The 16262-nt window shown below is 41.5% G+C and overlaps 1 protein-coding gene across 1 annotated transcript; it reads left to right on the forward strand.

Moving 5' to 3' along the window:
• The first annotated feature begins 1671 nt into the window (after positions 1-1671).
• SLC26A2 (solute carrier family 26 member 2) lies at positions 1672-12427 on the forward strand. Its single transcript, XM_028161553.2, has 4 exons — positions 1672-1753; positions 5590-5767; positions 7455-8184; positions 9221-12427. The coding sequence occupies exons 3-4, from the start codon at positions 7480-7482 to the stop codon at positions 10748-10750; spliced, it is 2235 nt and encodes a 744-aa protein (XP_028017354.2). The 5' UTR covers positions 1672-1753; positions 5590-5767; positions 7455-7479; the 3' UTR covers positions 10751-12427.
• The last annotated feature ends 3835 nt before the right edge of the window (positions 12428-16262 follow it).

Consider the following 16262-nt stretch of genomic DNA (forward strand, 5'->3'; position numbering starts at 1 on the left):
TGCAGCCACTATGGAGAACAGTATGGAGTTTCCTCAAAAAACTAAAAATGGAACTCCCATTTGACCCAGTAATCCCACTCCTAGGAATATATCCCAAGAAACTAGAAACACGAATCAGAAAGGATATATGCACCCCGATGTTCATAGCAGCACAATTCACAATAGCTAAGATTTGGAAACAGCCTAAGTGCCCATCAGCAGATGAGTGGATTAAAAAACTGTGGTACATCTACACAATAGAATACTACGCTGCGGTAAAAACAAAAGGGAGTTCTTACCATTTGCAACAACGTGGATGGAGCTGGAGAGCATTATGCTAAGTGAAATAAGCCAGGCAGAGAAAGATAAATATCACATGATCTCACTCATTTATGGAATATAATGAACAACATAAACTGATGAACAAAAACAGATCCAGAGACAGAGAAACATCGATCAGAACGTCAAGCCTCAGGGAAGGTAGGGGAGGGGAGGGGTAAGGAGGAGAGATCAACCAAAGGACTTATATGCATGCATATAAGCCTAATCAATGGACACAGACAACAGGGGGGTAAGGGCATGAATGGGGGGACTGGGGAGTAATGGGGGAATAAGGACACATATGTAATACCACAGTCAATAAAGAAATTAAAAAAAAAACTAACAATAAACTTTGGCCTTTAAGTTTGACCTTTAATAAAAAATACATATATATCAGAGAGTGGACAGTTCCGGCTGATGATTAAATCAAGACGGCATAATAGGATGTGACTGGCAAGGAATGTGTCGCTGAGGAGAGAGCAGGCCTTTAGGCTGAGACCTGAGACACAAGAAGAAGAAACGGGGTAACTGAAACTCACAGGCCCCCGCCTGCCGAGGTCTGGGGGGGTGAGAGCGGGGAGAGAGGGAGGGATGGGAGGTGAGGAGGAAGGAGCCAGAGAACATCCAGTACCTGAAAGATAATGGGGACGATTTTAGTTTACCTATAAATGTCAAGGAAAGCCACTGAGGAGAATTGGAATGACATTTTATATTTTACCGTTTTGGTTTTTTTTTTTTTTTTTACATTTTATAAAGAGCCCCTGGCTCTTGGACCCTTCTTGATGGAGAATAAGTTACACTCGGGTAAGAAAATCTAACTTTCTAGCCGGCCTTTCGCATTCAGGCCTCCATTTCCCCATCTGTAAAGGGGGGTGGGAAGGAACCGGGTCCCAAGGCGTCAGATGCAAAGACGATGCCCCTCGCAAACGCAGAGCCCTTTCCAGCTCGAGGCAGAGCGCCTCCGCGCCATTCTGGACACTGTCTCCTCGCTCCACTCCCGGGGTTAAGGTGGAGATCCCGCGAACACCCACTTACATGATTCACCACCTCGAGAAGGGCGCGGGGACCTCCCCAGAATCCGGGACGCGTGGCCTTCCAGCCCAGGACAGCCAATCGCGAGGGGGAAGGCAGCGGGGGGGCGGCACCCCCTCCAGCCCGGCCCGGTCATTGGCCGGCGGCCGCGTCTCCTGCCCGCGGTGCCACGTGACTGCCACGGCCGGGGCTTTCGCTCGGGATTAGCTCTCCGCACCCCTCGGCGGCTACCTGGCCTCGCGCCCCTGAGTCCTGGCCGGCCGGGCCCCGCCTCCTCGGGGCCGGAAGATGGGCGGGGAAGGGGACGAGCCGGTAAAAGGGAGGCCGGCTGCCGCTGCCCGCGCGGTCGTGTGCCCTCTGCTCCGCACCGCGGAAGACGCTGCGCGGGGCCTCATCGCGCGGGGCGGCCCAGACCTGAGAGGTGAGAAGAGGGGAGGGGACGCGAGCAGGGCGGCGGGCGGGGGAGCGATGCCGGCCTCCACGCGGTCCGCCGGCTGCTCTTCGGGTGGTCCTGGCCCGGGTCCCAGGCGTGCTGGGAGGAAGCCCGGACCAGCCGTCGCCGTGGGCGTCGAGGGCAGTCGGTGGTCGGGCTTATTCCGTGGGTAGGCAGAGGCGGGGCAGGGCAAGTGTCAAAGCCCCACGCCCCGCCGGGTCAGCCGGCCCCGCCCTGCTCCTCCGGCTGAGTGCTTGGCTCCTCCCTCCAGCCCACACTTGCACAGACTGCCTCCAGCACGTCGCAGATAAAAGTGTTGCTCTTCGGACGAGCCCTCGTCATGCCATGTCCAACCCAGGTTTCTGAGAGCAGAACCCAGGAGAATGAGCTGCCACCACTACCCTCTTTCTCCTCCCCCACAAATGGGGCAACTGAGACCTGGACACCACAGAGGACTGGATGATCTTGGTTTTTAAAATCACACACCTGGTTAAATATAAATCAGGACCTGTACGTACTTCTTGGAGATTCATAGACGAACTTGAAATTCTTTCGTGGATAGATAGGGACACTGAAAGGACAGAGAGAGAACCAGGGCCTTGCCTAGAATTACACAGCAGATCATTTGCAGAGCTAGGATTTGTACTCCCCAACTCACAGAATGTCAAACTGGGCCCTTCCCTTGCACGGATTGGGGACTATGGTGAGTTAGAAGCATTTCTGGTACCTATTCTATTACCACCACCACCACAACCCCCCCCCACCCACACACACACACACACACACACCTTTGTGCTAGGGCTCTTTATATGAGATCTGGAACTAATGTGATTATCCAATATTGGGTTAAGCAGAAGTTCTTGTTTTTGAAAATTGAGTCAAGCCCTAGCTGGTTTGGCTCAGTGCATAGAGTGGGGTGGGTGGACTGAAGGGTCAGGGGCATAGGAGAGTCAACTAATTGATGTGTCTCTCTCACATCAATGTTTCTCTCTCTGTCTCTCCCCCTCCCTTCCACTCTCTAAAAATCAATGGAAAAATATCCTGGGGGAGGATTAACACAAAAAAAAAATTAAATAAATAATTGAGTCAAGAAATGGAGAGCTAAACCTGTTTGGAAGGAAATGAGCCCTTTTCCCCCCTTCACAACTCTCAAGGGTCAGAGACTAGTAGATATCATTTATTGAGCAAATGCTGTATGTCAGGCACTGTGCTAGGTACTTTACTTGTGTTAGCTTTTTAACACCCCTCCAAGTTAGGTGATGCTGTCCCCATTTTATAGGTGAGAAATTGATGCTGAGTAAAATGAAGTTTTTCACCAGTGCCATATTGTTGTTAGACAGTATAGCTGGGATCTGTCTGACTCCAGATCATACCCAGTATTTCTTCAAGTTTGGCCTTCAGCTCACTGGCTCAGAATCATCAGGCTGCAGAATCTTAGATCTCATCCCTGGACTTGCCTGGGAACCTGCATTTTAATAGAACTCTGGTTTAATATAGTTACAGTACTGTAATGTGCTGCCTCCTAGGGGAAGATCTGGAAATGACACAGGGCTTTTCGGAGATCTAGTTTAGATTTACTAGGGGTGATTTTTTAGTTATTGACATAACTTATAGTGAGCATAAACCCCCAGGCAGATACTTGCCAAACTGTATAATGTCTTGACACAAGCTTGGTTATTGTGTGTGTGTGTGTGGGGGGGTGGACAGAGAGTGGTAACTCCTTTTTAAAAAACATTTCTTTCATTTATCCATTTACTCAACAATATTTGCTAAGAATTTAATAAAACAGCAAGTTACTGCTCTCATGAGAAAAATAGAAAAAAAAATAAATGCATGGTAGGCGATGGTGAGAGGGTCAGGGAGAAAAATAGAGCAAAGTAAAGGAGATAGGAGTGGAAGGCAGGGATGTGCTCAGAGAGCAGCATGGTGGCGGCAGTAGTGCTATTTTATATATCTTGTCTAGCAAGGAACTGATTAAGGCTGCATTTGAGAAAAATTCTAGCATTCCAGTTAGAGGGGCAGCAAAAGTAAATGGAAGCAAGAGCCCGCTTGCCTTGTTTGACTATTGCCTGGGATACAAATTATTCTAACCAAAATGTAGCTATAGACATAAATTTTACATCATTATTCCTAATGGCAAAATAAAATGAAAATATTACCAATGCAGGTGTGTAATATGAAAGGTAAAAGTAACTTCATTCTTAACCTTTTACCAAACCTACGTCAAGCAGTTTGCTCCCTTACCAATTAAAATTAACCATAATCCAGAAATGAGTTGAGAACTTGGCCACAGAGTATTACTTTGAACTAGCTCCTAGACCTCTTAGCAAGGAAACAAATTTTGGGGCCATTTGGTAGTTTATTTTTAACCATTTATTTATTTATTATTTGTTTAAAATCTTTATTGTTCAAAGTGTTACATATGTGCCCTTTTTCTCCCATTGACCCCTTATAGCCCACTCCCTGCCAGGGGCTATGTGGCACTTTAGAGAGTTAAGCTTGGAAATTGGAAGATGAGGTTTGGGAATCTGGTTCTACCAGTTGAGCAAGTGACTAAACTTTGAGTTTGCTCATATTAGAGATAGAATTCATATGCTGTCCTCAAATTTATTGAGGAGGCAAATGGGAGGTGTATTTGAAATCTTTTTGAAAGCAGCGAATTACTGTGCAAGGAACTATCCTATATAATAAAACCCTAATATGCAAATTGACGGAACCACGGAACTACCAGTTGCTATGACGTGCATTGACCACCAAGGGGCAGACGCTCAATGCAGGAGCTGCTCCGTGGTGGTCACTGTGCTCCCACACGGGGAGCGCCACTCAGCCAGAAGCCCGGCTCACAGCTGGTGAGTGCAGCGGCGGTGGTGGGAGCCTCTCCCACCTCGGCGGCAGCGCTAAGGACCCCTTGTGGGATGTCTGACTGCCTAGGTCGGCAGTTGGACATCCCCCGAGGGGTCCTGAACTGCGAGAGGGCATAGGCCGAGTTAAGGTCCACCCCCCCGCCAGTGCATGAATGTTGTGCACCAGGCCTCTAGTCCTATATAATAAAAGCATAATATGCTAAGTGTCTGACCTTTTGACCTTTCAACCAGTTGCTATGATGCGCACTGACCATCAGGGGGAAGATGCTCCGCCTGGTAGGTTAGCCTGCTGCTGGGGTCCGGCCAGTCAGGATTGGGCAAGACGTCCTGGACACACCCTGGAGCCCTCCCGTAGTCTCTCACCACCCTGATCATGCACTGGTGGGCCCCTCGGCCTGGCCTGTTACCACTCGCAATCTGGGCCCCCTTGGGGAATGTTAGAGAGCCGGTTTCAGCCCAATCCCCGCAGGCCAGGCTGAGGGACCCCACTGGTGCATGAATTTGTGCTCCAGGCCTCTAGTTTAATATATTTGATCATGATTTTACATTAAGTTATTTTCTTCTTGGGTATTTTATTATTTTGTTTTACATTGGGCTTTATACTAGAATCAGTATGTCATAGTGCTTGTACTACTGATATAAGCCTTATGGTGGCTCTTTTTGCATCACAGACATAAATGAACATTGCTAATAATTTGTGATAACAGAATATAAGGAAGATTTTTTGTCTTCATTATATTTACTTGAAACTTCACCAAATGTTCATTTCAATAAACAGATACCTAGCCATACATATCAGGCGTGAGGCATCGTGTTAGTGCTGGGTTATGTGGAAATGAGAATAACTTGGTGTCTGTCCTTGAATGTATACTCTAGTTACTCTAGTGTGAGAGACACATAAATTTAAGTGCTAAATAGTTATATGTTACGTTTTTCTTATGTCTCTTTTGCATATCTTAGATTTGGAAAAGCCTTTTGACCCAGAAATCACCAAGAGTTGTTCCAAAACAGAATGACAGAACATAAGAAGTGCACTAGAGAGTGGCCTGAAAGTAGGAAGTGAGACGAGAGTTACAGATTGGTTGCATTGAGGAATGAAGACCTGTATGTATCCACCAATCTGATTGACTTGTTCAGGGTATGTGGCCATCTAAATCTATTCTTTTTTTCCTTATTTACTTAAAAAGCTATCAGAGTATCTATTATTTTACTTTTGTTTAGTGGGATGACCATTCATCCTAAACAAAATTAATGTGGGGTAGTTTTACGTATGTATCTTGTGTTCTTAAATGGGTCTTGGGTCCTGGATTATGACATTTTGGTAATAATAGGTTTATAGAACCTCACAAGGTCCTATTTTTCTGTCAGTTCCAAAACAGAAAACTTCCTGAGTCCTCCATCTAGTATATTTTATCTCTCTCTGGCTATAGTCATAAATTTGTTTATTCATTCAAACATTTTGTAAGCCTGTTCTCTGAGAGTTACAATATTTCATTAATTGATGATTACAATGATGAACAAGATGTCCTTTCCTCCCAGAGCTGGAGAGAATCCTACTGAACAAATACAAGAGTGTGGTTAGTACTGTAACAGAGTGCAGAATGCTTTGGGACAGAGAGGGTATAATGATTTGTTTGGGCTAGGAAAGATTGGTCAGTGCTTTATATAAGAGGTTGAATTCTAAATGGGTTTTAAAAATGATTGACAGGCAGAGAGGTGGATGGCCATGCTAAGTTAAGCAAGCAGCTAATACAAAGACACTGATTTGTGAAGTATTTGGTAAACAGTGTAATGCTTTGAGAACCTCTTGCTTTTTCCTCCTCTTTTACTCTTATTACAAGATTTTTCTGTTGTTACAGTTGCCCCTTCTTTTTGGTCAATTTTATCTTCTTTCCTATAGTTACTAGTGGAAGGTCTTATGGCACCAGTTCTGTAGTTTAGGACCCAGAGATGCAAGACTACCTAGTTACCCTCCAAGTAGAAGTACAGAGCAACATTATACCTCTCTTCAGTGTGTGTACTTAGAATAGTAAAGCGAATCGTTATTTGCATGAACAGGGCAGATATGACTACACTATAAGAGAGTAGATTAGACCAAAACTTTCCAGAGCATATATCGGACACTTGCTCAATCAGCCCACCCAGGCTCTTGACATTCATATGCTTTAATAATCTTGTATCAACTTCTCTATCCTCTTTCCTACCAAGTGAAGGAGTGTTGTTCGAAGGCCTAAATGCATTCTGCCCTAGTTTCTTTTTTTAAAAAAACATTTATATTTACTCTTTCACTTGCTTTTTCTTCTTTATGTTTATTTTCAGCAATTAGGGAGTTATTTAAAGAGCCTCCCCCCCCCCCCCCCAAAAAAAAGACCACCTTCCTTGTTTTAGGGACTTGCAGTAGGGATGAAGGTTTGGGACCAGATCCTATTTGCAGTATATCTGGGTGTGAAAACCTGTAAAGAAGATAGTTGATAGCATATAGAAAGGAGGAAATAGGCCACCCTGATACCCTTTCTGGAGGAAAAAACTATAGGGTGAACCAGGCAGGGATGGAAAAGAATCCTTGAATGATTTTTACTCTCAGGAATTCCTATATCCCGTGAATTATTTGCTTTGACTTGGCTGTTTATGGTCTGGTTCTTTTTTTGTTTTGTTTTTTGTTTGTTTTTTATCAAGACAAATGAGGCTCAACTAAATGTGACTATAAGATACCTAACCACAAAACTGAACTCCTTTTAACTCTCATGAATGACAAGTAGGGCTGTTAAAATGTTGAGCACTGAGAATTACTTAATGAGGTAACTCTGGTATTTTCTCTGGGGTAGGAGGCTAAAGCATCTGTCTTCAGAAATGTCTTCGGAAAATACAGAGCAACATGACCTTTCACCCAAGGGATCACTTGAAGGAAAAGACCAATACAGTCCTCCATCTATGATCCATGTGGAGCTTGAGAAGGAATCAAGTACTGACTTCCAGCAACTTGAAGCCACAAATCAATGCAGACATTACCCTAGGATCCACATGGAGCCTCAAGAGAAATCAAATACTAACTTTAAGCAATTCGTCATCAAAAAACTACAGAAGAGTTGCCAGTGCAGCCCAACCAAAGCAAAACATACGATTTTTGGTTTCCTTCCCTTTTTGCAGTGGCTCCCAAAATATGACCTGAAGAAAAACATTTTAGGAGATGTGATGTCCGGCTTGATTGTGGGCATCTTGTTGGTGCCCCAATCCATTGCTTATTCCCTTCTAGCGGGCCAAGAACCGATCTATGGTCTGTACACATCATTTTTTGCAAGCATCATTTATTTCCTATTGGGGACTTCCCGTCACATATCTGTGGGCATTTTTGGAATACTGTGCCTTATGATTGGTGAGGTAGTTGACCGAGAACTAATCAAAGCTGGCTTTGACACTGCCCATATTACCCTGTCGTTAGGAATGGTTTCGAATGGGAGCACATCATTAAACCAGACATCGGACAGGATATGTGACAGAAGTTGTTATGCAATTACAGTGGGCAGCACCGTAACCTTTATGGCTGGAGTTTATCAGGTAAGAAACAATGGAATGAGAGTGATGGTTTCTGACCAGAGAAATCACTATGCAAGAAATCTCAGATCTGTAAGGGATCTTAGATATCACAATAATTAAAACTATTATTGATTGAATGCTCAAAATATGTGAGGAGTAAAGCCAAAATTCAAACCCTGGTTTGACTCTCTAGGAAAAATAAAGCTGCTTTTCTTTTCTCAACTCTAGGCTGCCCCTTAACCAATGGATTTCAATCAACCAGATTTTAATTATTTGGTTGTAAAAACTGAGACCAGAAAGGGACCCCAGACCACCTAATACAACTCCTTGATTTTATATGTTAGGAAAAATTGCTTTGCTTGAGATTATGCAGGTTGGTTATTGGCAGAGTCAGCATTACCAGGCAGGCAGGAATGGTAACATAGTGGGAATTAGGAGAGGAGGCGTGCAGGAGTTTTGAGGAGTGCAGGAGTTTTTCAAACTATAGATGACCACCCACTCTTTCCTATAGAATTGCTAAGATAGTAGTTCTCTTGGTTTGTTGCACAGGAAAAAAGTTGAAGAACACTATGTTATATTATCAACCAGGAGAAAGGATTAGAAATGAAATTCTTCTTGGGTCTCCTATAGAATCCACTAATCTGCCATAATCATCATGCCCCTGCCTTCTGGCATCAGGAGTCATTGCCAGAATTTCCTCTCTATTACAGGCATTTGAAACCAATAAGGGAAGAGGAAGAGTAGCTCGCTTTATTTGGGGCTTGGATGAAGAGGAGAGGTAGTGTACAGAGAGTTGTTTTAGGAGTTTAAGAAGGTAGGAATCCTAAGTTACTGCCTCCTGTAGGCTAATGAGTAATAGTGTGCTTAGCCCTCTGAGTGTCAGTAAAATGAGCCCTGTCTCTAAAATGAGAGGATTGACATATGATTGTGTTTTTCTCTAGCTCTGATATTCTGTGATGCTCTGATATGTCTCCATGCAAAAAAAATGCCAGGGTAATACAGGATTTAGTGACTCTTTTCCATTTATATTTTAACACTTGTATACCCTTCCTTCCAGGTAGCGATGGGCTTCTTTCAAGTGGGCTTTGTTTCCGTCTACCTCTCAGATGCCTTGCTGAGTGGATTTGTCACTGGTGCCTCCTTCACTATTCTTACATCTCAGGCCAAGTATCTCCTTGGGCTCAGCCTTCCTCGGAGTAGTGGCGTGGGCTCACTCATCACTACTTGGATACATATCTTCAGGAACATCCATAAGACCAATCTCTGTGATCTCATCACCAGCCTTTTGTGCCTTTTGGTTCTTTTGCCAACCAAAGAACTCAATGAGCACTTCAAGTCCAAGCTTAAGGCACCGATTCCTACTGAACTCATTGTCGTTGTGGCAGCGACATTAGCCTCTCATTTTGGAAAACTGAATGAGAAATACAATACCAGCATTGCTGGACATATTCCCACTGGGTTTATGCCACCCAAAGCACCAGACTGGAACTTAATTCCTAGTGTAGCTATAGATGCAATAGCTATGTCTATCATTGGTTTTGCTATCACTGTATCACTTTCTGAGATGTTTGCCAAGAAACATGGTTACCCAGTCAGAGCTAACCAGGAAATGTATGCCATTGGCTTTTGCAATATCATCCCTTCCTTCTTCCACTGTTTTACTACTAGCGCAGCTCTTGCAAAGACGTTGGTTAAAGAATCAACAGGCTGTCAAACTCAGCTTTCTGGTGTAGTGACAGCTCTGGTTCTTTTGTTGGTCCTCCTGGTAATAGCTCCTCTATTCTATTCCCTCCAGAAAAGTGTCCTTGGTGTGATCACTATTGTAAATCTCCGGGGAGCTTTATGTAAATTTAAGGATCTGCCCAAGATGTGGAGGGTTAGCAGAATGGATACAGTTATCTGGTTTGTAACTATGCTCTCCTCTGCACTGATAAGTACTGAAATGGGCCTGCTTATAGGCGTTTGCTTTTCTATGTTTTGTGTCATCCTCCGTACTCAGAAGCCGGAGAGTTCATTGCTTGGCTTAGTGGAAGAAGCAGGAATTTTTGAATCCACATCTGCTTACAAAAACCTTCAGGCTAAGCCAGGCATCAAGATTTTCCGCTTTGTAGCCCCTCTCTACTACATAAACAAAGAATGTTTTAAATCTGCTTTATACAAAAAAACTCTCAACCCAATCTTAGTAAAGGCTGCTCAGAAGAAGGCAGCAAAGAGAAAGATAAAAAAGGAAACAGTGACTCTCAGTGCAATTCAGGATGAAGTTTCAGTGCAACTTTCCCAAGATCCCTTGGAACTCCATACCATAGTGATTGACTGCAGTGCAATCCAATTTTTAGATACAGCAGGGATCCATACACTGAAAGAAGTTCGCAGAGATTATGAAGCCATTGGCATACAAGTTCTGCTGGCTCAATGCAATCCCTCTGTGAAGGATTCCCTGGCCCGGGGAGAGTATTGCAAAAAGGAAGATGAAAGCCTCTTTTATAGTGTATATGAAGCGATAGCTTTTGCAGAAGAATGTCAAAATCAGAAAGGAATATATTTTCCCAATGGTCTGAGTCTTTCCAGTGATCAATTGGATAAGTAGATGAAAAGAAGAATAATGTCTAGCCAATAGCAACTTGCATACTTGAAATTTTAACCTATTGGCTAGTCATTATTCTTAGAAGCTGATGGCCTTCATAGATACAGAAGTGCAGCAGAGCTTATACTTGGGCAGAATCAGAAAGAAGAAAATATTGTGGTTTTAAGCTTTCTTGCAAATAGGGAATGCTCTTAGAATTAAATATCTATTGAATTGAACTGTGAAGTAGCCCTTAACCTTAATGATCATCGTCTTTAAAAAAAATGTTTTTATTGATTTTTTTTTTTAGAGAGAGATGAGGGAAAGGGAGAGAGAAATAGAAACATTGATGTGAGAAACATCTATCAGATGCCTTCTGCACACCCCCTACTGGGGATCAAGTCAGCAACCTGGGCATATGCCCTGACCAGGAATTGAACCAGTGACTTCTTGGTGCATAGGACACCACTCAACCAACTGAGCCACACTGCCCAGGTATGACCATCCTCTTTGAGGAGATATGCATTTGGACTCTTCCTTCTCTAGGAGGTAAAGGAGTGACGTTGGCATTTACATAGGCATTTACTAGAGCACGTCTAGCCTATATGATTGGCTCTTTGGAGAGAGAGTGGAAAGGAGGCAGGGAAAGAATGTTGTGTCTGATACTGTACCAGCAGATCAAGAGACCTCTGGAGCACAAGGTAATAACTATTCAAGTTTTTTCCTTATTTGTACTTCTCCATACCCAGTTTCTGCTCCCCAGATGGCAGTGAGATCTCTGACTTTTAATAGGAAAGTATTCCTTTCCTAAAGGCAGGAAACCATAGGCACAGACCCATCAGGAGACTGATGGTTGAGCATGTTTGTGAAATCCTACCAGCTAACTTCACATTATACAGAACATTCTTTGTAAATCAGTTTTTTGTCATATCTTTTTGTTGTAAGGAGGTAAGCAAAGAGCTCTTCATAACCAGCAAAAATAATGGGAATCTTCCCTGACTTTTCTGTAATCTCTGTCCCTATTTCTGAGTGTTTCTCAACTTAAAATTGAGTCTAGGAGTTATAATGATAAATTCAGGGTCTGTGATCCTTATTAATGTTTTTAATGAATTTGGTAGTGCTATAGATGAGCTATAGGTTCTTTTTTGCATCAATGCAGGTAATTCCTTAGCTTTCAGTAATTTAGTGTATTTTCCATGGAATCTGTCCTAAACTGCTATGTCTCATTACCGGTGACGAGCTTGCTAGATAAAAGGCAGAATGCTGACTCTGCAATTCTATATAGTATTTTAAATGAGCTTGAGGCAAACTGTTAAGGACAGATTACAAATAGGAATGATTGACAGTTTGCCTTAAGAATTTGTTACTTAGTGATTTCTTTCCTTCCCATGGCATTTTAGCAAGGGTCAGTTGGAGACTGATAGTCTTTCTGAAATAGAAGTGCATGGCAGTAAGCATTAGCTTTGTTTTCACTAAAACATGTACAGATTAATTATTGATGTTCCTTTGGAAGCTTCTGTGCATTCTTTTCTGTTGGTTAATCATTTGATTTTAATCCTTCTTGCCTTCCTCCCCAAGCTAGGTTTGAATCCAGACCATTCTGGATGTCTAATGTTGCCTGTCAGAGTAGAGTACATGTTTAAGACAACTCTATAATTTAGCAAACACTAGCACAGTAAAAAAAAAAAAAAAAAAAAAAAAGTCAGTCCAAAAAATTTGAAAAACTCCTTAGTAGAATGGAGTAACAGAATTTGACCTTAACCTAACCTTTCTCTTCATATGTGAATATGAACAATTCTGGAGCTTTATGCATTTAGTAAAGTCTTGAATTGTGCTATCTCTCCCACTCAAACAAACAAGAGATTCTGCTTTTGGTAACTAGTTGTAAAAACATTTAAGATTTCCCAAGAATTTATATCTTACACTTTCTGCTTGGGTCGAGTTTGGCCTATATGTACACGTCTTAAATTTTTTTTCCTGGTATTTGAAGAAATCAAATGTGAAACCAAAGCTTAATTCACTAGCAAAACTAATGTTTTCATTTCCTTTGCTTTCTTGCTCAAAGCCTTGGATTTTTAGTTCACTATGTGTTATTTTACAAGTTTTATTGATACAAAAATATCTTACTTACTCTAAACTTCAGTGTCTAAATGAAATTTTCTCATTACTTATTGACAAATGTACAAAATTCTGAATATCTTAAAATGGTCATTTAATTGAAATGTATTGTGTACACACTTAATGGTTAAAACTTTACAACCTTATTTATTTTTAAATTTGATACAATAAGAGGAGTGGAGGGTACTCATGCACAGAGAGACTAAGGATTGACATTCAGGAGAGGGGTGAAAGGAATAGATCATTGAAAAGACCACCTCTGACTAAACAAGGGAGAAAACAGAGGCATTCAGTTGAATAGGATCCAATCCCTGGTTAACCCTGCACATCAGTAGGGAGGTCAGGATTAGAAGCCACACCTTAGTTTGAGAGCAAGGTCAAAACTGGGTTCTGTTTCTAGAAGGAGAGGGGCACAGATTCACCAAAGATGAGAGAGTTGAGGAGCATGCAGTAGCCAGCGTTGGGACAAAAGCCCAGGTTGACCTACTGTGGAGCACTAGTGACGATAGTACTGTCTGTGCCTCTGATGGCAGTAAAATGGACAGATGTCTAGTTGACAATTACTTTAAAAAAAATTTCATTAGAACCAAAGAAAAACAAGATTTGGGTAGACTAACTTAGCTTTTAAACAACAGTAGACATTGAAGCCAGATTTGTCGCTAAATTTACAGTATGGTAAATGGTCTTTAAATGTATATTGTGTTCTCTTAGTAATTTGTCTGGGTGTTAGCCCTGATCTTAGAAAAGGGCTGCAGTGTATTTCTTGGGAACTTAAAATTGAGTCTAGGAGTTATAATGATAAATTCAAGGTCTTGAGCCTTATTAAAGTTTTTAATGAATTGTTTTCCTCTATGTAGTGGTATAGATGAACTATAGGTTCTTTTTGCATCAATGTAGATAATTCCTCAAACACTTCCTGAAGACCTATGCAGAACTCTAGGGTTCTGGGACTCTGATACTAAATCCAGTAGGTGAACCATGTGGTAACTCAGTGACACACAGTGGCACTTGGAGATGCTTTATGGAGGAGCTGAACTGAGCCTGGACAGAGGTCTTAGCAGGAGGCAGGCAATCGAGGCAAAGAAGGAGGCAGGGATGCCTCCGTCTATTCAGGGAATGATTCCACAGTGACATCATTCAATAGGATTTAGACTTTGCTTAATTTTTCTGTTCTTTAATGTTTCTCTCCCCCCGCCCTGCAATGTTTTCTTTATCTGTTATAGTGATGCCTTATTTGAAATGGCTTAAAAACTGCAAAAGGAGGAAATTAGATCTAGAAAGCTTTTAGGCTCTGAAGTAATTTGGCTTTTTTTTTTAATAAAGATTTTTTGTGTGTGTTTGTTTCAGATTAGGTTTATTTAGAAAGTTACAGGGGTAGTAGAAGTGAGCCAGCGGGGCTGCCTGAGCTCAGGAAACATGTTGCAGAAGCAAAAGAAGGGCCCTTGGAGCTCAGGAGAAAGAAAGGCAAAGGTAACTGCCTGGTGGGGAGAGGGAGGAAGGAAAAGACTCAGGCATGCTCCAAGAGGAGAGCGCTGGTAGAAAGATTTTAGATAATCATAAATGGAATCATTAATTTGAGTGCTCATAACAAGAATGAAAATTATAATGGGACAGGCCAAAATAATACACCAGCTGGTTTGTTATCAGCCTATTATTAAAGTAAAATTCTATTGAAATACTGTAACTTAAAGGTACATTTTAGTTTGTTTGTTTTTTAAATTTATTAGTAACTAGGAATGGAGAATTTGGATGTGGGAGTGGGGGAGATTTATTTTTATAAGGTAATTTTTATCCTGACAAGGATTATTTTTTTAAAAGTTTTTTTGCACTTTAAATTTTGACGTAAGCATGTTAAATAAGCACTATATTAGATTGTAGGGGGGTTGGTATGTATTTTCTTTTCCTCTTAGTGATGTAAAATAGGAAGGATATATTGAATTATGAAAACTGGACACCAAATGCCTTTACTGGAGATACCATGTTTGTAAATCTACACTGGAACCAGGCATATAACCTTTCTTGGACTTGAATTATGACTCTGAAAAAGGCCAAATAATCACAATCTTATTACAAAATACCAGTGACTAAATTTCTAACTGAAGGTTTTTTAGTTGGCACACAGACAAGCAGCCTAAGCCAGAAAAGATTTTTAATTGCAGGTTTAATAAACTTATTTTAAGGAGTTCTCTTCCCCTGCCACAGTCTCTATCCCTAAAATAATAAGATAATACTTGGAGTGAAACAGCTGTTGTCTTTTAATTCAAATCAGTTGGGAAATTACTGTTTGAATTCTGATGCTGCCATGATTTCTCAAAAATTAGTGTGAACAAATCAATCTTTATAAAATGCTACCTTTTGTCTCCTTGCAATTTTATATACAAATTAAGACAATATCAGGGTAATATATAAATTAACTCAAATTCTTAGTTTTGTCACTTCACTAAAAGAGTATACTGCCTTTTTTTTTTCAATTATTCAAGGCCAATGACTTTTAGGAATATGTTTTATACCACATATATCTTTTTTAATTAAAGCAAGTGCCTTGATGCTATTCCACATAAACCATGTTTAACCCTCTATGGCAGTGGGGGGAATGTCCGGCCCAAGGGCCATATAAGGCCTGCAGAGTCATTTGGTCTGGCCCTGCCAAAACATTAGGGGTGAATTAATTAAATGTTTGATGAAATATGGCAGGCTAATTTTGAAGTTGGTAATTTTGTAGGGCCTGCAAATGATGTTATAAATATCCAAATGGCCGTGGGCAGAACAAAGGTTCCCCACCTCTGCTCTATGGAATGAGAATAGGTTATTGATGATTGCAGCCTATTGTAGGAGAGGGGGAGTTGGTTAATAGCAGATCCTTTTTCTCTGGAAGGATATGTTCATAATGTTTACTACATAAGATCCTATATGTGTTATTTCATTTGCTAATAAATTGTTATGCTAATAAAATATTCTGTGTCTAAATTATTTAAGTGCAAGGTGGGGTTCTAACTAAGAAGTACATTTAGGTCACCAGTGAGCTTTAAAATACCATCTCTACCTTTGGAGAGTGATTCAGTCATTAATTTTTCCCAATGTAGCAAGAGGATTTGTCCTTATAGAAAGCCATAAAGCATAAAGAAACCCTTTCCTTTTTGCTTTTGATCCTAATTAGGTCAACACTTTGGGTACTAATTTTTCCATCAGTGAAGAGGGAAGGAGGACTAGATTGTTTGAGGACCCTTCCAGTTTTCATGTTGCATGACTCCTAAATCTAACTCATGTTTTACTACTGCCCAACCTCTGCATTTTGGTAAGTGAATTTGAGTCACATTTTTTTCATCAGTCAATTGAGGATAACATCTTATGCTGATTAAGAGAATTGGGAGTGGAAGTCCTAACTAGAGCGCAACACTTTGTGAGAATAATCTGCACC

The sequence above is a fragment of the Eptesicus fuscus genome, chromosome 6, assembly GCF_027574615.1.
Source record: "Eptesicus fuscus isolate TK198812 chromosome 6, DD_ASM_mEF_20220401, whole genome shotgun sequence".
Classification (NCBI taxonomy): Eukaryota; Metazoa; Chordata; class Mammalia; order Chiroptera; family Vespertilionidae; genus Eptesicus; species Eptesicus fuscus.

Bases quoted from the DNA above. Each gene is read 5' to 3' on its own strand.
- SLC26A2 (XM_028161553.2), top strand. From the start codon at position 7,480: ATGTCTTCGGAAAATACAGAGCAACATGACCTTTCACCCAAGGGATCA. The intron at 8,185-9,220 runs GTAAGAAACAAT...CCTTCCTTCCAG, and splicing joins TTATGGCTGGAGTTTATCAG to GTAGCGATGGGCTTCTTTCA.